A 23,152-nucleotide genomic window follows, 5' to 3' on the forward strand; every position below is an offset into this window, starting at 1 on the left:
ACATGAAGTACAGTACCACATTTTGATTCATGCACATCCCCTGCATGCTCGAGCGCGCAGGTTACCTCTGGATAAATTGTGATTGGATAAAGACGAATTCCAATACATGCAGGAAATGGGGATTGTTCACTGCTCCGACAGCCCTTTGGCATCAATGCTACATATGGTACCTAAGGCATCTGGAGAGTGGAAACCTTGCAGGGACTATCGCCATCTGAATAACATCACTGGTTCTCCATATACAGGATTTCTACACGATCCTTCACGGCGCTAAGATTTTCTCCAAAATCGACCTGGCGTACAGGTAGCATCAAATCCAAGTTAACCCAGACAACATTCCTAAGACTGCCTTGATTACCCCGTTTGGACTATTTGAATTCCTCCATATGCCTTTCATTTAAAAAGTGCAGCCCAGACATTTCAACGTCTAATGGACACAGTTTCCCAGGGGCTAGATTTCGTATTTGTTTATTTGGACAACATCCTTATCGCCAACCACTTGTACCAGCAACACCAGGCCCATCTCTGTCAACTATGTCAGCAGGTAGGTGACCACGGGTTAGCGATCAACCTGGCCAAATGACAATTTGACCTCGCATCAATTGATTTCCTCGGCCACTGTATCAGTCAGCACGGACTGGTTTCAGTACCTTCCAAGGTCAAGGCCATTTGCAAATTTCCAAGACTCTCTACCATTAAAGGCCTACAAGAGTTTGTTGACATGATTAACTTTTACCATTGTTTCATGCCAGCTGCAGAAAAGTTATACAACCACTTTTCAAACTCTTGTCCGACATCCCAAGGAACTGAAATGGAACGACGAGGTCGCAGCCACATTCGAGACTACCAAAGGAGCACTAGCGAGAGCCATTATACTCATGCACCCGAGGGTTGAGGTGCCAATGGCTCTAATGGTGGATGCATCAGGGACTGCGCAGCTCATTGAAGGTATCTGGAAACCCCTAGCTTTCTTTAGTCATCATTTGAGACCATCAGAGCAAATGTACAGTGCTTTTGACAGGGAACTCCTTGCCCTCTTCTTAGAGGGCAGAGGGTTCATGGTCTACACGGATCACAAACTTATTGACTTTCACCTTTGTCAAGATGTCAGATCCGTGGTCAGCAAGACATCAATGACAACTCTCCTGCGTTTCAGAGTTTATGACCACGATAAAACACGTCACCGAGAAGAACAATCTAGTCGCCAACACACTATCCAACACCATCATCGCTCCCCTCCATTCACCTGCTCCCGGTATAGACTGCACGGCTTTGGCAGCAGCTCAATAGGAAGATAAAGAGATGGTCAGGTATCACACTGCCATATTGGGACTGAAATTGGAGGACATACGTTTTGGTCCAGCAAATGCCTCGCTACTTTGTGATCTATTCACTGGCTAATCGAGGCCCTTTGTACCTGCTGCGTGGCAATGTCATACATATGTTGGCTCACCCTTCCATTTGGATGACAACAAGGCTTAAGGCGGGCAAATTCATGTGGCACAGTCTGCGCAAGCAAGTTGGTGCTTGGGCAAGGACATGCATCCAGTGTCAGGCCTCAAAAGTTCAACGCGACACCAAAGCCCCACTACAGTTTTTGCACCCACACACCACAGGTTTTATCACATCCACATGGATATCATCAGTCTGAGGCCACCATCCAAGGGTTCTGCTCTTCACAATAGTAGACAGGTTCACGAGATGGCCAGAGGTTGACAGAAGAACTCAGTTTATGTCCGGGGTTAAGGTCCACAATCGCACAATTGCTGGGCACTCAACTGCATTGGTCGATGGCCTATTATCCCAGTCCGGTGGTTTAATGGGATATTTTCACCATCATATAAAAAATTGCTCTCATGTCACGATTTAAGGGACTTGATTGGATAGATGAATTGCCTTGGTACTTTTAGGTATCCGTACTACATCGAAGGAAGATCTAGCTACATCCTCTGCAGAATTGGTTTATAGTGACCCCCCCCCCCACCCCCCAACAGTCCCAGGGGATTTCATTCTGGCAGCAGGAATCTCCAACTTCAGTACTCACACGCTTCAGGGAGAAGATGGGTACACTGGCGCCTATCCCAACCACATGGCATGGGTCTATGACTTCATACATTCCACCTGAACTCAAGGACTGATTTTATGTATTCCTGTTCAGGGATATGCACAGGATGCCATTGCAATGACAATATGAAGCTCCTTTCAAGGTGGTATAGAATGACGGCTCCACATTTGTTATCGACATTGACAGCAGGCAAAAAAAAAACGGTTTTGGCAGATTGCCTTAAGCCGGTACATGTGGATGTATTATCAGCCGCGGTACGGGTGGAATGCCCCCAGCACAGGGGGCGTCTGCCGGCCTGTTCTAGCAATATAGGTAACTGTGGTGTCACCTCCCAACTCTGGTTTGGGGTGGGGGTGGGGTCCGGAAGGCAGAAAGAACCCTGGGAGGCACGTGAATTCAGAGCTCAGGTGTAATAGCGCACGAACTGTAATTATTTTAACTCCTGCAAAGATTCCATTCAACAGTTCTGTTGGTTCAGCTCACAACTTCTGTTGTGCTTTGTTCACTGCACCACTCACTACAATGTTTTTCTTCTTGCGCTGCTTCTGCTGCCTAGACCATCACACTCTGGTCTTTTCACTCTTTCTGAAACATTAATGTCCTCAATTTCCAAGGTTGTGCAGCATTTATCAGATCACTATGATATTCCCATTACTCTTTAGCATAACTGCTATACAACCTTCAAATCGAAGACATCAATGTTTTCTGCAATGGTTCAAGTGTTTTACTCTTGTCGTATGCACATTCAGTTTTTGTGATTGGAGGGTGCATGAGTGTGAGTAGTTAAGCAAGCATCCCTTGAGCATAGCTGCTAACAGAAGTGATCTGGTCATCTCAATTCTCTCCTGATACAAAGGTAATGCTTACTTGCTGCCAACATGACATTTGGCATGAGAAAATTCCTTATTGTGAGAATTATTATTGCTGTGTTCATTAAAAGCACTCTTCAAATATTTGTTTCATTACTGTTTCGTTTCCTTATCCTGTGAAGCTGTTTCTCCTGTCTCAATCTGTCAGGGACTCACATTAGCTTTTTCCTTTTCACATATTTAAAGTTCCTGCTTGCTGTTTTACTGTCTCACAAGCCTGTTCTACCACATTCCTTTCATTACTCAGTGCCTTGAACCTGTTTGGCAAATGTGGAGGATTTCATCGATTTAAACTGTCTGGAATGTTTTGGAAAATTGAAACCAATGCATGAACTCTCTCACAAATTAGTTAAGACCCTTGAATGAAGTCCATCAGAACCTCATGATGTATCAGGTGTGCCTATCCAACAACTTGCTCCTTGCCACTTGGAATTTTCCTGATATTCTCCTTCCTTTCCAATTCCTGATTTGCAGCTATTTCAAAGATGTTACTTGTATCCCTGGAGTCAAGAATGATACAAAATGCTTGTTAAATGCATCTGTTATGCCCTTGTTAATTCGACGGACTCACTTTCTGTGAGACCAATGCATTCTTTGTTAATTAATTTGTGAAATACCTGGAGATACAGTAACAATCTGTTCTGATGTGTGCCTAGCTTTTACTTTCACTACTTTCTTTAATGAAGAATCTTTTATTTATCAATTGAGTTTTTAATATTCTATCCAATCTTCTGGCCTATCTTCAGAAAATAACTAAAATGTTAAAATATATATATATATATAGATATATTACCCAATCTGGAGTTTTTGCTTTTTGCTACATTCTTCTTTGTGTTGTAAATCCTTTAATCCACCATGATAGAATTTTATGGATTGTCAGTAGAGCTCGTTCCCTTTAGCATTACTTACAAACTGATTAGGTAACACATTAAGTTCTCTTTTAAACACTTTCAACAGACTTCCTGTTGTTTTACCCAATTACAGATTTGCCTCGTTTACTGTGAATAGTTTCTGTTCTCTCGCATGGAAGGCGGCCCAGCTTCAATCTGGAATTAAAGTAAACACAATCTGTTGGAGGTTACAATCCAGGATACCTCTCATGCCCTACATCTCTTTGGCCCTACCATTCTCCCTTCTCTCATCCAGCCCCTTGCAGTCTACATCAGGAATACCTTGTATCCCTTCTCCACCTTACCATCACCAGATAGTGCATAGTTTCAGATTCAGAGGACCTGGGTTAAGAATGAAAGGGGAAAAATTTAGGGGGAACATGAGGGAGAGCTTCTTCACACAGAGAGTGATGGGAGTGTAGAACAAGCTATCAGCTAAAGTGAATGTGGGCTCAATTTTAACATTTAAGAAGAATTTGGACAGGTGCATGGATGGGAGAAGTCTGGAGGGCTGGGTGCATGTGTGACAGAGTATATAGATATGTTTTTGTGAGATAAATTGGGAAATATTTGTTAGAGTAGGTCACATACAAACAATTTAAAACAGATCTTGTTTTAAATACTGGAGCCCCCCCCCCCCCATGCTAGACTTATCAGCTACAAGAGTTTTTGAAGAGTGCTCAAGAGACTTCACTAATGGATTGTTGTTTACAAAAGGCAACAGATGAAAGAGCATGTCAGAGCTGCTCTGTCTGGAAGAGATCTTGCTGTTCTGAGAGGGTCATGTGGTTTTGCAAGCAGAGAAAGTCAAACAGGCTTTTTCTCAGAGATGAGTCAGAGAGAGAGAGAGAGAGACACACACACACACACACACACACACAGATCACTTGTACAGTGTTACAGCCAGCAGAAGTAGCTGGAACTGGGAAAGGACAAGCTGGCAAGCCCATTTGGAAGACGGTCTGGTCAAAGCCCTTGTTGTTCATGCAAGAGGAGATGACTGCTGTCTAATGTTTCACTTGGAATAAGGGAAACAAAAAGGAGCTCTGTGGTGACATGAAAAGAAGAGGTTATCATCCAGAGAACCCTGATGGGGCAAGTTTTGTCAGCAAGACACTGAGGTGACTGATGGAAGTACATCAGTCGTGGGTGTCCTGGAACAACAAATCTCTCTCTGAAAACCGACAAGAACTTTCCTGAGCGGTAACCATTTGCGTTTCAAATAACAAAACCTGGTGAACTTTATAAATGTTAAATTCTGTGCACAGTATAAGAATTGCCTGAAACCAATGAACTTGGAGGAATGAGAAGTGAGATTGGACTGTGAACTAAAGAACCTTTCTGAACTTACACACACATTACACACACGTGCACTTAGAATTAGAAGGGGGTTAAGTAAGTCAATAGAGATAAGTTAAAATTTGATTCTGTTTTCAAGTTTAAAGATAATTAAAAACAACTTTTGTTTAAGTAACCATTTGTCTTGGTGAATATCTATTGCTGCTGGGTTTATGGGTCCTCTGGGCTTGTAACACATGTTAGTGGGGCTAGGCAAAAAAAGGTTCGGGGCGGACTACTCTCTCCACCTCTGATTCCGCCAATGATCAGTGCATTGTATACCTGTGGTTTTCCTTTCCTGAAGTCAACAATCTGATCCTTATTTTGGTGATGTTGAGTGTAAGGTTTTTGTTGGTGTACCATTCAGCCAAGTTTTCAATCTCCATCCTGTATGCTGGCTCATCCCTTCATTTATACAACTCACTACCGTGATGTCATTGGCGAATTTGTAGATGTTGTTATTGTCGTACCAAGTCACACAGTCGTGTCTCCTCGTCTCCTCTGTGTCTTTGGAATCAGTCAGACTTATGTACTTCTATCCATCAAATGTTCCAAGTTGTGTGATGATTCTGGCATATTACTCATTAATAAATCTAATATCATCTGCACCCTATTGTTCATGGCTATATTGATGCAGAAAATAATGCTGAACTTGCAATAAATAATTTTCTTTTTGAGATAAACTAGATTTGGTCATCCCTATTGAGTAAGGGAAATATTCAGAATGGAAGCACAAAAGGCTCCAGAGGCCAGAATCTGGAGAAAAAAAAATAAACTCCTGCAAAAATTGAGTAGGTCAAGTAGCATTTGTGGAGCAAGGGATAGTCAACATTTCAGATCAAGACATTGCATCGGGACTGGATTTTGTATGGAGTCATATCTGTCTGCTGAGTTCACAAATCCAGGAAGGAACTGCTTTATTGGAATTTTGAGGAAATTTCCAAAGGAATTTTGGTTAGATGGGAGACCAATTATAAAAAGTGAAAGATGCAATTGGTTGCTATTAAATGTAAGAGATGCATTTTTGCAGGAAGGATCAGTAGTAATCACACTTTTAATGGAAGGCAGCTCTGTCAGGTGGAAGAAGAGATAATTTGAGCCAATGGTTCATAAGCCAGTTAAAATAAAAGCTAATTGAATTTTCAGTATTTTCACCACATGTATATGATAAAATGGCAAGAAGTAATGCCACTCATCCATTCTAATATAATGCTGGGCTTTATCCTATTGGAAGGATACTGAGATTTCAGAAGTGATACAGCAGAGCTTTATTAGGAAAGCTCAATATAAGCAAATATAGGAATGAAATCTCAAAAATTGGTGGTATTCTATTACCTAATAACAGTTGATATGGAACTGATGTTCAAAATAATTTTAGTGAGAAGAAGATAAATAGAACAATCTGTTTATATTATTGTTGGTGTTTTTGAAATAAGACAGAATAGAAAATTAAATGTAAAATGTAAAACTGAGGCAGTTCAGAGGCTGTATAATTCTAGAATTAGCAGCTGGGACAGAAACTCTGAGCATTTAGTATTAGATCTGAAAGGTAGAAGATGAACATAAGAAGGAAGGGTTTATCAACGTGGTTGTATGTTTTGGATGCATTGGTCAGATATTTCCTTTAATCTCCTGATTATTATTTTTGTACATTATGCCTCCATTGTAGTTTGTAACAGTTTTAATGCTTTAGTGGTGAAATATGCCAAATTCAGTTGAAATAAGCTTTTTACTTGCAAGTGACAGATGGGGAGCCAGTTTTGCAACACCTTATTCATGACTCCATTCAAGCAAACATTATCTTTTGTAATTAAATTGTACTCTGTCAGTCTTAGGTGTAGACAGGTTGTCGTGAAACAAAGTAATTTTCTGTTGCTTGCAGAGTCCCACTTCTAACTTGTGATTTGTGTAATATGTACAATATGCTAGCAATGCAGTTGGAATTAGTTATGTTGAACAAGTTGGAAAGAAATAAAGCTGGTTGTTCAAGAGTGTGTATACAAGAACTTAACCCCCTTCTAATTCTAAGCGCACGTGTACGTAATGTATGTGTAAGTTCAGAAAAGTTATTTGGTTCACAGTCCAATCTCACTTCTCATTCCTCCAAGTTCACTGGTTGTAGGCAATTCTTATACTGTGCACAGAATTTAACATTTATAAAGTTCACCAGGCTTTGGTGCTTGAAAGATAAATGGTTACAGCTTAGGAAGGTTCTTGTCAGATTTCAGAGAGAGATTTGTTGTTCCAGGACATCCACAACTGATGTACTTCCATCAGCCACTTCATCATCTGGTTTTCCAGATGATAACCTCTTTCTTTAAGGTCACCACAGAGTTGCTTTTTGTTTCCTTTATTCCAAGTGAAACATTGGACAACCAGTTCTCTCGTCTTCCATGAACCACAAGGGCTTTGACCAGGCTGAACTAAGCACCCGTGTTCCAAATGGGGTTTTCCACAAGCTTTCCAGCTTGTCCTGTTCCAGTCCCAGTTGCTGCTGCTGACTGTAAAACTGTAGAACTGATCTCTTTCTCTCTATTTCTCTCTCTCATTTTACTCTCACTGCTTGCAAACCCACATGACCCTCCTAGAACAGCAAGTTCCACTCCAGCAGAATTCGACTCCAAAGTGTTCTTTCACCTTTTGCCTTTTTTGTAACCAACAATCCATTAGTGAAGTCTCTTGGGCAGTATCCAAAGCTTCTGCAAAGATTCTGGGACTGATATGTCTAGCATTAGCAGAGATCCAGTATTTTAAATAAGATCTGTTTTAAAGTGTTTGTATGTGACCTTCACTAAAAGCCCTACCCCAATTTATCTCCCAGAAACATATCTATATTCTGTCACAGTACCCCTCATGATTTTGTATATCTCGGTCAAATCTCTCCTCATTCTTCGACACTGCAAGGAATAGAGTCCTAACCTATTCAAACTTTCCCTATAAATTCATTCTGCATGTCCCCGTGCCAGCATCTAAAGGTGCTCTTTTGAGACCAGCAGTGGTAGAATTATCCCTGGTATCCTGTCTAATACTTTGTATCTCAATCAACATCACAAAAACAGATTATCTGGGGACTATCAAATTGTTATCTGTGGAATCATAGAATGAACAAATTAATTGCTGCATTTCGAACATTGAATAGTGTGCATTGCAAAGTTCATCAGTGTCAACTCAAATGCTCTCTGTTTTGAGCAGTATTGGGTCAGGAATTCCTACAAATTACAGGGCAAATTCCACATTGTTGAGGAGGCTTTGAGAAAGTAATTATTTCCTTAGTCCATCTGATAAATCTCTTGCCCTGACGAAGTTTGGTGTGTGCTTTGGGGATCTGGTTTGTTCATGTGACTGTTATGGCCTGCTTATCAGGTGATTTAAATATGCTTTGCAGTAGTGTACAAATATATTGCAAAAAGTTTGTAATCTGCCTACACCCTCGGAAGGTTAAACAAGATGTTTTATGCCCTCCATGGCAAATTTTCTATCCAATTCAAAATGAAATTCCAATTTTGCACTTTATTTTGTGCATGGTTCTGCTATTTTAGATGCGATTTTGTGTGGATTGTGTGTGGATGATGCATCTGATTTTTGAAGTGCATTACTCTGGAAATCAGTAAATTAAAACAAAGGGAAGGCGTTTGACTGCAGCTGTGGGGAATTTGAAAAATACAGATTTGCCCCATATGTTTTCAAAATTTATTAAGTTTTTGTTCCCAGGTAACATGATTGACAAGTTTAGAAGCATTTTGAATGGGAGTAGCAAAGTGGGAATGAGATAGTTGAGGACAAAGGAATATTATGGGCAATAAGGAAAGCAGACAGAGGAGGGTTGCATGGGTTGATGTGCACAAGGGAGAAGTAGATGAGTGGATTGTTTATGTAGTCCCAATTGTAAAATACATTTTCGGTCACAATGGATAAGAGTCAAGATTGAATGAAGAGGTAAATGGATTGGATTGTGAGGCTTATGACTTTTTGTGATGGGAATGCTTCATGACTTTAGGTAGTAAGGAAGACAGATTGTGGAGAAACAATTGTTTAGTTGATAATTTGGTAAATCCAGAAGAGAAACAGCTATTTCTTGGATTGCAGAGTACTGGAAAGTCATTAATGATTCTGCTGTTCTTGCTACTCTTGGTTAAAGTAATATAGACTATCATCAAATACTCTTCATTTTAATTCAGTGGTTCTCAACCTTTTTCTTTCCTCTCACATACCATTTTAAGTATTCCCTATGCCATAGGTGCTTTGTGATTAGTAAGGGATTGCTTAAGATGGTATGTGGGTGGAAAGAAAAAGGTTGAAAACCACTGTTTTGATCGTACCTAAATGACTTGTTATGTGCATGGTTTCATAACTCTAAAGGAAATGGGCTAATAACAATTTTTCTCAAACAAAATATTTCAGTAACAATTGGGTCTAGAGCAGTGATTCTCAACCTTCCTACTCACATACTATTAAGCAATCCTTCACTAATCACAGAGCACTGATGGAATAGGGATTACTTAAAGTGGTATGTGAGTGGAAAGAAAAAGGTTGAAAAGCACTGTTTTAATACTAAGGTATTTAAATGACCAATAATCATTCTGTGAGAAATCTGATCGCTCACCTTTTTGTTCTCTATGCCAAAACATAAAATGATTGGATTTAGCTCATGTTCCAGTGAGGTTTTATTATTAATCTCCAACATGCCTACTTGTTTTTCGGAATTAACAGTCAACTCTTTTGTTTTCTTTTTCTGTTCAAGCAGTCAGATCGGACACTCATTACGACCTCTACCTACCCAGCAGCCTAACCAAAGCATTTACTCATCGGCACATTGCAAGGTCAGTTTATGCAATGTTTTATAGTTCTGGCATGCAACAGACTGGTTTTATTTTCCAAATTTGCATTATTAAGTGATTAATCTGAAGAGCTGTATTTGGAAGTTGAATTTTCCTTTGAGTGAAAAGTCAATGTAAGTTGTCCATTGATTTATCATGATTTAACAAAACTGCAGATGCTGGAATCTACAGCCAAAAACAAATTGTTGTTGGAATTCTGTAGAGAAATAGATTTTTGAAGTTTCAGGTCAAAATACCTGTTTCAAATGAAACTCCAGATACTGAAACCTGAAAAATACTGGAAGAACTCAACCAGACAAACATCTGTGGAAACCAGTCAACATTTCGAATCAGTGACTCTTCATCATAATCTGGAGGGTTTAAGATTTCAAAGTGCAGCTGGAAGGGAAGTGTCTGTTACAAGACAAAAGACCATGTGGAAATCAATTTATCATGCCTTAATCACATTAAATAGGAAGGTAAATCTGTGCCTGCAACTGAGAATGACTTTGTGGACATAGTTGCTTGTTTCACATTTAGTGATGCCACGACAAACTCTTTTTAGGTGGAAATAACATTTTAAATATTGGATGATGTAAACAGTTTATTCCCACAAGATTATATTTACGTGAACTTCGGTTGCTGGTTTTATGCAACAATTAAATACTTTCCAAGGGAAAGGGTTAATTGGCTGAGAGCAAGTGTAAAAATACTGGCCAATCCGAAAATCACTAAGATTGACAAACTTCCCATGTACATGACAGGATGAACAAGGAGTTGCTAACTTTTATCCTTGACTAACAGATAGTAATACCTAATTAGTTTGTGAAACATTGAACAGCTTGTACTAACTGTAACTACCCTATCCTCCCTGAACCTCAAACGCCTTATTCTTCTTTAATTTAAATGTTCCTCTTGTCCTTGAAGGTATCCTGCTTATCAGTATTAAGGCCTTGGCATTATAAAATAGTGGCGTGAAAACTTGTTTACTTTGATGTATAACTAGCTCAGCAAAATTGTTATTCTTCAGAGCATCAGCGACAGAGTTTGGAAGTCCTGGTCTCTCCATGACATCAAGCTTTGTAGATAAAGTCTCCATTTTTAAGAATGTTTTATCCATACGAAGGATAAATTTCTTTGTCATTTGATCTGTGATTTATCATGATCTTTGCCTTTATCTCAGTCAGCTAAATTCACTCCATACCTTTTGATAGTCCCTGACAAAAATGTATCCCTCTGTATTGAAAATTTCAAATGATCCTACTTCACAGTTTTTTATTTGTTGATGAACGTCAGATTTCTGATCCTTTTTTATGCTATCTAATTTCCATTCTAAATGTTCACCATATTATGCAACAGAAGAATCCTGTCAAACTTTTCTTCTAATTCTTTTAAACACTTCCAGTAGTTCACCATTCAAGCTTTATAAAATTGAGCATATATGCATTGTTTTTCTCTACTCATGCCTCATAAGTTAAACCATTTAGTCCCAAAAATGACTGCATAATTACAAATGCAGTTTGTAAAATTGAGGCAGAAGTTTCTCTCATTTGCAGTCTGTCCCTTTGAAAATATATTACCCCTTTGTCTCTGTATGGTGATTTTTTTTAAAAAGAACTGGGTCAGATTTAATCAGTCATTGAAAATACACAGATATAGACCCTTTGAACATAGAAACATAGAAAATAGGTGTAAGAGTAGGCCATTTGGCCCTTCAAACCTACACCGTCATTCATTTTGATCATGGCTGATCATCCACTCAGTACCCTGTTCCAGCTCTCTCTCCATACCCCCTGATCCCCCAGTCTCAAATATAGGTATGGAACTGGCCTCAATCTCTTCCTGTGGCAGAGAATTCCATAAATTCACCACCCTCTGAGTGAAAAAATTCTTCCTCATCTCAGTCCTAAAGGACTTCCTCTTTTTCCTTAAACTGTGACCCCTGGTTTTAGACTTGCTCAACATTGGGAACAATCTTCCTGCATCTAGCCTGTCAAATCCCTTAAGAATTTTGAACCACTGGCCATCACCCATTTTTACACTAATTTCAGATTAACTCATGTTGTTCTCCCCACATTACCATCAAATTTCTCTAAATTCAACCACTCACCTACACAGTTGGGGCAATTTACAGTTGCAAATTAACCTTCCAATCCATACATGAAAATCCCCATTGTAACAGAAAAAAAATGTTTCAGGTTTCTGGATCATTAGGCTCTCTCTTCCAGGAAAGATGGGACCTGTTCTAAAGAGATGCTTTTATCTAAACTGGAGAGGGACGAACATCCTTCCAGGAAGGTTTGCTAGTGCCAGAGCAGAAAAGAAAGAAGGAGGGGAAAAATGGTAAAATTGCACGTAACACTAAAAGTGAACGTGTTGTACGTGGTGGAAATATTCTCAGATGTATCTATTTCAATGCAAGGAATATTGTAAGGACTGGCAGCTCAATGTTCCTAGCTTCCGTTGCTTCAGACACGATAACATTTGGTGGGGGGGTGGGGTTTGTGGAGAAAACGGGGAGGAGTGGCATTGCTTGTCAGGGAAAATATTACAGCTGTGCTCAGACAGGACAGACCAGAGGGCTCATCTTCTGAGGCTATATGGGTGGAGTTGAGGAATGGGAAAGGTATGACCACACTCATGAGGTTGTATTATAGATCGCAATAGTCAATGAAAATTGTAGACTCAAATCCGTAGAGAGATAGGAGACAGCTGCAGGAAACATAAGGTTGTGATAGTAGGAGATTTTAACTTTCCGCATATTAATTGGGACTCCCGTACTGTAAAGGGGCTGGATTGCTTAGAGTTTGTTAAATATGTTCAGCAAAGTTTTCTAAATCAATATATAGAGGTGCCAACTAGAGAGAATGCAATACTGGGTCTCCTATTAGGGAACAAAGCAAGACACCTGACAGAAGTATGGGTAGAGGAACATTTTGGGTTCAGTGATCATAATGCCATTAGATGCAAGTCAATTATGGAGAAGGATAGGTTTGGGCCTCGGGTTCAGATTCTAGATTGAAGAAAAGGCCAATTTTGAGGAAATGAGAAAGGAACTAGAATGCGTGGATTGGAACAAGTTGTTTTCAGGCAAGAATATACAAGGTAAATGGATGACCTTCAATGGTTAAATGTTGAGGGTACAGAGTTTGTATGTTACTGTCAGGAATAAAGGCAAAGTTAGCAGGCATAGGGAACCTTGATATTCAAGGGATATTGGGCATCTGATTTGGAAGAAGATGGAGGTATACAGCACGTATAGGCATCAAGGGTAAAATTAGGAACTAGAGGAGTATAAAACATGAAAGATAAACCTCAAGAAAGAAATCAGGAAAGCTAAAAGAAGACATAAGATTGCTTCGGCAGACAATGTGAAGGAAAATCCTAATAGTTTCTACAGGTATATGAAGAGCAAAAGAATAGAAAGGGACAAAATTGGTCCAGTCAAAAATCAGAGGTGGACTATATAAGGCACCAAAAGAGATGGTGCTACTTAAGATGTTTTTTTTTGCAACTATATTCATTCAGGAGGAAAACCCCAACACCCAACCCCAACCAACCAATTTTCCCTTGCAACCGCTGCAACCGTGTCTGCCTGTCCCGCATCGGACTTGCAGCTGATGTGGATATTACCCCTCCATAAATCTTCGTCCGCGAAGCCAAGCCAAAGATTTATTCAGGAAACTGGAAAAGAGTCAACAGAAGTAAAGAAATAATCAACAATGTCATGGAACTGGAACTTATGCAGATTAAAGCAGAGGAGATGGTTGATGTCTCAAAGCAAATAAGGATGGATACATCCCCAGGGCCTGACAAGATATTCCTTGGACCTTGAAGGAGGCTAGTGTAGATATTGCAGGGCCCCTGCAGAAATGTTGAAAATGCCCTTATCCATGGATTTCACATTCTGTTGTTTAAAAAAGGCTCCAAAAGTAACTCTGGAAATTATAGGCTAGTGATGCCTGATGTCAGTAGTAGGTAAATAAATGGAAGGTATTCTAAGAGATCGGATATACAAGTATTTGGATAGCCAGGGGCTGATTAACGGGTGATCAGCATGGCCTTGTGCATAGTAGGTCATGTTTTAACTAATCGTTTAGACTTTTTCGAGGAGGTTACCAGGAAAGTCGATGAAGTAAAGGCTGTGGATGTTGTCAACTTGGACTTTATTAAGGCCTTTAACAAGTTCCCTCATGGGAAGTTAGTCAGGAAGGTTTAAGCCCTCGGTATTCATGGCAAGGTAGTAAACTGGATTCAACAGTCACTGGATGTGAGAAACCAGAGAGTGGTTGTGGATGATTGCTTCTTAGACTGGAGGCCTGTGACTAGTAAGGTGCCTCAGAGATCAGTTCTGGGACCATTCTTGCTTGTTATCCATATCAATGATCTGGATAATAATCTGGTAAATTGGTTCAGCAGGTTTGCAGATTGTTGGCAGCAAAGAAGGCTTTCAAAGTTTGCAGGGAGATCTGGGCCAGCTGGAAATAGGGGCTGAAAAACCGCAGATGGAATTCAAAGCAGACTGGTATGAGGTGTTGCATTTTGGTAGGACCAACCAAGAAAGTATATACATGGTAACTGATAAGGCAGTGAGGTGTGTGGTAGAAAATAGGGATCTGGGAATATAGATACATAATTTGCTTAATGTAGCTTCACAGGTAGATAGGGTTGTAAAGAGAGTTTTTGTCACATTGGCCTTCATAAATCAAAAGTATTGAGTATAGGAGTTGGGATGTTACGGTAAATTTGTTTAAGACATTGGTGAGGCCAAATTTGGAGTGCTGTGTGTAGTTTTGGTCAATCAGTTAGAAAGAGTGCGGAGATTTACTAGGATGTTGCTCGGACTTGAGGAGCTGAGTTACAGGGAACAGTTAATCAGGTTAGGACTCCTTTCCCTGGAGCATAGAAGAATGAGGGGAAATTTGTTAGAGGTATTTCAAATAATGAGGGGGATAGTCAGAGTAAATATAGGAAGGCTTTGAGGGCAAAAGTTTAGGGGGAACATAACTAGGAACTTCTTCACACAGAGAGTGGTTATAGTGTGGAACAAGCTGCCAGCAGAAGTGGTGAACGCAAGTTCAATTTAAACATTAAGAAGAATTTGGACAGGTAGGTGGATGGGAGCGGTATGGAGGGCTGTGGACTGGGTGCAGGTCAGTGGGACTAGGCAGAAAAATATTTCAGCATAGACTAGAGGGCCAGAGACCTGCTTCTGTGCTGTAATGTTCTATGCAAACTCCTCTCAGTGCCTGAGCTTAGAATTGAATCTGGTTTGCTTCAGGTCTGAGGCAAAAACTGCACTGTACTACTCTGTTTCTTAACTGGATTGAATAGAAATATATTGCTTTTGGATTCATGACACCTAGCTTTAATTTAGTAAAGTTTACCATTATATATGGTGTCCTGGATTTAGAGGCTTTGGCATGCAAAACTAAAGTTCAAGATATTGTACACAATTCTCACCATAGCAAGTTGGTAGTTGTGCCATAAACTTGTGGAGAAGATGCATATTGGAAATTGGGGTTGTGCATTATACCAGAAGTAAGAAAAAATGACCTGTCAAGTCAATTTCAAATAATCCATTTCTTGTCCCAAATTGAGAGTTTCATTCTTTATTCGACATCTCAGCCTTTTTTTAAAAATAAGGATGAGATGTAGAATAGAATAATAAATAGCCAGATCTGTGCAGGATTTGTTAAACCGCAGATCCTCCCAACAAAACTTAAATTTCAGGGATAATGGTTTGTGTTTATTTTAGTACAGCATCCTGGAAGTGATTTTTACAATTTTGGAATTGAAAATCATGAAGACATCAAAACTTCTTTAGGCTTTTGTGCTATATTTCTTCCATGAATTTGAGGAGGTAACCTTCTCTGAGTCCCAAGTAAATATCCTTTAGAGGGCCCAGAATTCCTAGTGTATAGCTATCTGGTGGTAACATCATGTCTTTTTTTATAAATCTCTTTCCTCCTCCCTCTTCCCTTCTGTGATCCCTGTTCATCACAAGTTGCTTGACCCATGCTTTTTTTTAATCAATTTATAAAATAACTGACTGTTCAACTTTTTGTGTCCATATTTTTATTCTTCAGAGAAAGTAATGGTTAGCCACCTTCATAGCATTCACAGGTTTTTAGTCAGAGTTCCTGGAATTACCAGGATGTCCAATATCTGCCACCTTTTTCATTGTGCTGCATCACATATTTTACTATTACATTTTCTCCATTTATTACAAGCTGGTCATTGCCTGAGTTAATTTAACATTGAATAGAAAAATTAGATTCCAGTTTTCTATAATTAACTAAATGTTGTGTGCCAACAGCCGTGCTGTGCAGCGCAGCTTGGCTATAATCAGGCATGCCAAGCAGAAAAAGTCCAAGAAGAAGGAGTACTGCATGTACTACAACAGATTTGGCAAGTGCAACCGAGGGGGCAATTGTCCATATATACACGATCCAGAAAAAGTGGCAGTCTGCACAAGGTATACCTGTATTTTTAAATTTGATGTTAGCTCATTGTTTTCACTAAAATTTATTCTGCTCATTGATGCTTTAAGAAATTTTTAAAAATAGTATAGCAACTAATAAATGCATGAAAAGCATTAAGTAGAATGTGGAATGGAAAACGCATTTTTTTGTAGAATTTGTGCATTTCTGATTAAGAATAATGCGAATGAAATCCCAATGGCATTTTGCCTGAGCAAAATTCACTTGGCAATGGTATTATCTGCTCTAATATATCCGGTGTCTAACAATGCAATAGTAGCTATCAATATACAGTGTATTCCCTTTTACCAGAACTTGTATTGGACAACTTAATTTAATTATTATTTTTTCACTGCTTTCCTGTCTTAGGATCTATACCCAAATATTTTTTTCTTGTGATTTCAACCTCCATTGCATTTCATTGTATTATTCTCCATTGGATTCACTTCCTGATTTATTTTTTTCCTCCTTGTAAACTCCGTTACCAATATTTATGTACTTAAGTAATCTCAAATTCTTATGCAGCTTTACTACTTCCAGCATATTAATTTCAAATTGGCATCTTTAATCACTTTATTGCATTGCTCCTCAATGCATTTTGCACTTTCACAAAAATATATTATTCTTTGCCAAAAGCACAATTTTTCTCTCACTTCTTGTACCGTTACACTTTTTTATATCTTAACCTTCTAGCTTTTACTTAATTCAAAATTTGAGCAGATTAGTAACTACAGAATCGTTCTTCATCTGAAACTTGGGAGACATATTTGACCCAGCATAAACATCTCACAACATATTTGAGCTTTCACCATGACTATCTCCTTCCACCTCACTCATATCACCTGATTGAGGTCTTGCCACAGATAATTTTTTGAAATATTTCCCTAATTCCTGAGTTAACTGTTCAAGGACTTTCCTGACAGGCCTTCCAAGTTCAACCTTCTGCTGTCAAGTATAGTCAGAATCAGACTCTTCAGGGAATTAGAGGGAGAAGATTTACTGGCAGGTTTTAATCTTCACTTTCTTCTTGGTAGATTCCTACGTGGTACTTGTAAGAAAATAGATGGTACGTGTCCTTTCTCGCACAAAGTTTCAAAAGATAAGGTAGTGTATTTTTCTCTTTTATCACAATGAAAATAAATGGGGATGCCTATCACTTACAAAAAGGCTTCTTTCTCAATGAATCATGGATGGTTGAGTTGGTAATTGTATTGTAGACATGCACCTTATGCTTAAAAATAATGAGTTCTCCATGTTATATTTGCCAGTCGTCCATTGGGAATCTCAAGAATTTATTTCAGAGTCCTTATAAAATCATGACTGTGTGGCCAGGCACAATTCCAATGCTATCTACAAGTTTGCCGATGATACCACAGTTGTCGGCAGAATCACAAACGGCAATGAGGAAGCAAATAGGAGGGAGATAGATCAGCTCTTTGAATGGTGTAACCACACCACATCCTTGTGCTCAAAGTCACCAAAACCAAGAAGATGATTATGGACTTCAGAAAGAAGTCAGGGGAATGCGACCCAGTCCTCATTGAGGGCTCAGTAATGGAGAGGGTCAAAATCTTCAAATTCTTTGGTGTCAACACCCATGTTAATGCAATCATGAGGGCTTGCCAGTGACTGTACTTTGTGTGGTGTCTGAGGAGACTTGGTATGTCACTGAAGACTCTCATAAACTTCTACAGGTGTACTGTAGAGAGCATTCTGGCTGGTTACATCACTGCCTGATATGGAACTCTCAGGATAAGAGTATACTGCTCTCTCCTTGCTTGTCTGCCCAAGCCATGTTCTCACCTCGCTTTTTCCCTACCCACCCGAGTCAAGCTGCTGCTCTCTTCTCGCTCGCTATCTGAGCCGCGTTCTCTCCTTGCTCGCTGCCCGAGCCATGTTCTCTCTTCACTCTCTCTAGAACACCTGAAAATAGACTGTACATACAGTAAAAAAAAGTTCGGTTTTTGGAGGTTTTCAGAATCACAGATAAAAGGATAAGGACCAGTAATTACAAAATGCTGTTGGCAAAGAAGTTTCCATTTGAGGACAGAAGCAAAGAGGTCATGATTGAACTGTACAGGATGTTGGTGAGATCATACTTGATGTATCGTGAACAGCTTTGGTCATCCAGTCGAACGAAAGATGTCATTAAGCTGCAAAAGGTGGGGGGGCGTGGCGTAAAGACGAGACGTGTGATGCTTGTCCTCTCTGATCAGACTTTTAAGTACCCGTTTTTTTAACCCTTTATTTTCAATTTTAAAATTTTAATTTTTAGTTTGATATCTTAGTGAGTCTTTATGGCTGCTAATATAAAAAAAAACTAAAGCTCAGATACAAAAGAAAATACAGTTTTGAAGTGCAGAGGAATTGGGGCTTAAACGACCTGGAGCAGCCTCGGACTTGATTTCAGCAATCTCCAAGCCTCAACGATTACCGGTGGGGACAAAAGTTAAAGCAACAGTTACTTACCAATCTCAAGATGGCGCTGGTTCGATCCGTTTTCTGGAGGAAGATGCGCACTCCCGAGAAGCTGGGCACGAGCCTGGAGGCTTGTTGCAAAGAACAACCCTTTTGGAAGAGATCCGGGGAGAGCGGAGAAAGAGGACAGTAATGTTAGTTATTATTAGTTGGTTTTTTTTTCGTTTAAGTTCTTTTTGTTTTTGTTTTTTCATATATATTCTTATATAATAAAAAATTTTTGGATTAATAATTAATATTTATTTTGTTTTTTTATATATATCAATCTTTTTTTTAAGATATATATATTTTTTTTATTATACTAATAGTATTAATTTTTCACTCTTTATCGTGGGGGTGGGGAGGGGGGGGGTTTAGGGGTTAAAAATAGTTTTTTTTTAGTCTTAGTTTTTAGTTGTTAGGGGGAGATGCCGAGATTGGTATTGTATTAACTGTGTTACTTTGTACTTGTATTACTTTATTTTGTATTTTTTCTGTACGTGAATTACTTACTTTCTTCATACGTTAAAATTAATAAATAAAGTTTCGAGAAAAAAAAACAAATTACAGAACTGGATTCTGCATTCCAAACTGCATCTCAGCCTGTTTACATGATGCTTGAAGGTATTGCTTCCTATTTGGATATAATTACTTGTCAATTGAACCAGCTGGTTCAAATGAAGACAGATATGAGATCAGACTTAACTGCGGTTAAGGGAGAAGCTAAAGAAAATTGGGAAAATTTTAAAAATTTTGAAACTTCCTTTTCTGAATGTAAACAACAAGTACAATCCAATACAGAAACAGTAGTAAAGGTGGAAAAAATCAGTTAAAGATTTAGGAGCCCAGGAAAGAGAATTAACAAAAAAAATGGACTATTGGAAAATCAAAGCAGGAGAAATAATGTGAAAATTGTGGGTTTGCCAGAAGGTATCGAAGGTCAAGATCCTGTCAATTTTTTTAAAAATTGGGTCCCTCAGATGTTAGGGGAAGAGTCTTTCCCTGATGGATTGGTATTAGAAAGCGCACATAGGGCTTTAAGAAGAACACCTTCACCTGGTCAACCTCCAAGACCTGTGATAGTTCGTTGCTTGAACTGTTTGGATAGAGAGACAATTCTTTGACTTGCAGTTCAAAATGGAAGACAAAGGCAAACTCCAATGATGGTTCAGAATAGTCGAGTTTTCTTCTACCCTGATTTGAGTCAAGATGTTATTAGACGCCGACATGAATTTAATCCAGTTAAGGATGTTCTATGGCGTAAAGGTTACAGATTTGCTTTTCGTTATCCCGCTGTGTTGAAAGTGTTCTATGGAAACTATCAGTCTCAATTCTTTGCGAGTGAACATGAAGCAATGGTTTTTGCTAACTCGCCACCAGATGTCAGAGGACAAAGAAGTCCACTACTATCTCCTAAAAGAAAACCTGACGGTTTTGGAAATGGGAAAAATGGCAGAAGTGGAAAGAATGGGAATGGAAAGAGTTCACCTACTCTTGAAATGAGTTCATCATCCGAACTGGAATCTCAAGGCTGAATTTTTTTTTCTTGTAATATGTTAATATTTTTGATTGGCTGGCTGGGGAGGAGGGAATTGCACTGATTTCTCTGTTAGTCATCAGTCACTAATGGGTAATCCACACCCAGTTTTTTTGGGGAGTTACTACCTTTTGGTAGTTTTTTGGGGGTGGGGGTTTGTTGTTTTTTGTTGTTTTTTTTTAAATGAATATTACTTTTATTTGGAGGGCCTATATATTTTAATTTGAGGGTCCTATATATTTTTTTTTAAATTTTCTTATTATTAATTTTGTGATTATTTTTGGTATTTAGTAATTGCATTAGATATGTCAAATTTGAAATTTGCTACTTTTAATGTTCAGGGATTAAACATTAACCCGATTGAGCATAAGAGAGTTTTGGCATATATCAAAAAGATGAAAATTGATGTTGCTTTTCTACAGGAGACACATTTGAATGAAAAAGAAAGTATGAAATTGAAGAGGGATTGGGTTGGACATGTTTTTTTTTCTTCATTTAACTCTAAAGCTAAGGGTGTAGCAATTTTGTTACATAAAAATTTACCTTTTGAATTACAATCATATCTGAGGATGACTGGTTAGATATCTGTCATGATCATGTTACTAGATCGATAAATGTTCGTTGATGCAATGGTTAATTATAATTTTTTACACCAATTGTATTTAACACCTGAAAAGTTAAAAAAAATATGGTTTTAGTGAATCAGACTCTTGCTTTAGATGTGGTAATTTGGTTGGAACTTTTTTTTCATGCTGTTTGGTTATGTGTACATATACAATCTTTTTGGAAAGCAATTCAACTGTTTTTGGAACATTTGTATAAGATTAAAATATTTTTAGACCCGACAATATTTTTGTTGGGTAAGTTGAAACCTTTGAAAGATTTGGGACTAGATAAATTTTAAATTGCTTTTGTATATTTAGCTTTATCTATAGTAAAAAAATGTATAGCAAGTACATGGAAAAATGCTAATGTGATTGATATTAACAGATGGCATCATGAGATGAAAACTTGTTTGGTAATGGAAAAAATTATGTATGTTTGACATGATAATTATTCTTTTTTTCTTAATAAGTGGTCTTTATATTTAGAATATTTACATTTAAATTTACTTTGATTAAATTTTAGTGAATATCTTTTAGTTTATGTTTTAGGTTTTTTTTCTTTTTGGCTCTCCTAAATAGAGCTGGCTGAGAGGGGAAGGGGGTGTTTTCTTTTCATTTTGTTTCTCTTCTTTTTTCCTTTTTATATTAAAAATTTTTTATTGTTCACAATATGTATCTTTTTCCCACTGTATGTAATAACCTTGTTGAACGAATAAATAAAGTTGTGAAAAAAATGCTGCACAAGGTGAAGAAAAGATTCACGAAAATACTCTCAGAACTAAGGTTCTTGAATTATTAGGAAAGGCTGGATTGGCTGGGACCAAGAGCATAGGAGGCTAAGCAAGGTACCAAATAGAGGTGTATAAGATCAGGAGAAACATCTAGACAGAGGCTTTTTTCCCAGGTAGATGAGTCAAAAACTCAAGTCCATAGATTTAAGATGAGAGGAGAAAATTTTTAATTGTACCTGAGGTACACCACCTTCACTCAGAGGGCGGTGAGCATATGGAATGAACTGTCAAAGGAAGTAGTAGAAGTGAGGACATCTATTATGTTAAAAATACATTTTAAGGTACACAGAAAGGAAAGATTTAGAGGGATGTGTGCTTAATGAAGGCAAGTGGATCTAGCACAGTCGCATGGAAAAGATTGGCCGAAGGGCTAGTTTTTGTGCTGTAGATCAGTGTGACGTTATGGAGGGAAATGTAAAGATTCCTATATACCTGTTGTTCCTGACTTGAGTGGTAATAGTGGTCCTGAAGTTTGGAAAGTGTTACTGAAGAAACCTTGGTGAGATGCTGCAATCCATCTAATAAGCAAAGCACACACCAGCCATGATCTACCAGTGGTAAGGGGAAAGCATATCTTATCTTGTAAATTGAAGGCCAAGAATTTGAACTGTTGCATCTTTGGTGATGTCAAATTTATTGTGTATGTCAAGAGAAAAGTATTCCATTGTAGCTGACACTACTCGAAAGAAAGAGACACACACAAGTGCAGTCAGGTTAAGCTGTGTTTTATTTGGGGCTCAGGCCTAACTTTTATATCTCTCGCATTCCTGCCATTTCCCCCTTTTTACTGATGCAACGACCCGCATAACAAAAGCAGGTTTCCTGCTTGTGGGTACCTTCTTGCATGACAATCCCTTCTTCCCCACGCGCTGTCCCTGTCTGTTAGCTGTGCAGCGGGGCCAGAGCCATTTGGTGGTCGCTGGCCCTTAACCTACCCTTGCCTTTCGTCTGCCAGTTTGCTTGCTAGGGCCAGTGCAGCTGCCCGCAATGCTGGCTTTTAGGTGAGTTCGCCGCCCGGAGTGCCAGTTTGATTGCTGCAGCGGCGGGCTGCCACACCATTACACTTTTAATACACTTCAAAGAATCATAAGGTAAATTATTTATTAGAGAATGCCATCAATAATTTTGACATTTATGAAATTTGGTGTTTTGGTTAATGCTTGAGAGTCATTGCAATCCAGCTATTTTCAAATTCAAATTGGACTATTTCATTATTAGAAAATTACAAATACAGGTGAACACAATTTACTTGTTAGGACAGAACTTAAACAACTGTATCATGAAAGGAATATAATTGAAAA

General features: G+C 38.7%; 1 protein-coding gene across 7 annotated transcripts in view; it reads left to right on the forward strand.

Annotated features, from left to right (window-relative positions):
- zc3h3 (zinc finger CCCH-type containing 3) overlaps positions 1-23,152 on the forward strand; it is a 353,231-nt gene that overhangs the window by 175,385 nt on the left and 154,694 nt on the right. For 5 of the 7 annotated variants that reach the window (XR_011352501.1, XM_069922187.1, XM_069922185.1 and 2 more), the window contains exons 6-8: positions 9,904-9,982; positions 16,299-16,457; positions 17,496-17,565. Coding sequence is in view for 6 of the 7 variants with exons in the window: in XM_069922187.1 (XP_069778288.1) it covers positions 9,904-9,982; positions 16,299-16,457; positions 17,496-17,565 (308 nt within the window). In the remaining variant the exon portion in view is untranslated. Of the gene's footprint in view, positions 1-9,903; positions 9,983-16,298; positions 16,458-17,495; positions 17,566-20,877; positions 21,764-23,152 lie in introns of those variants that run through there. The other 2 variants (XM_069922190.1, XM_069922186.1) reach the window with 2 other exon arrangements.

The sequence above is a fragment of the Narcine bancroftii genome, chromosome 2 (genome assembly GCF_036971445.1).
Source record: "Narcine bancroftii isolate sNarBan1 chromosome 2, sNarBan1.hap1, whole genome shotgun sequence".
NCBI classification, from domain to species: Eukaryota; Metazoa; Chordata; class Chondrichthyes; order Torpediniformes; family Narcinidae; genus Narcine; species Narcine bancroftii.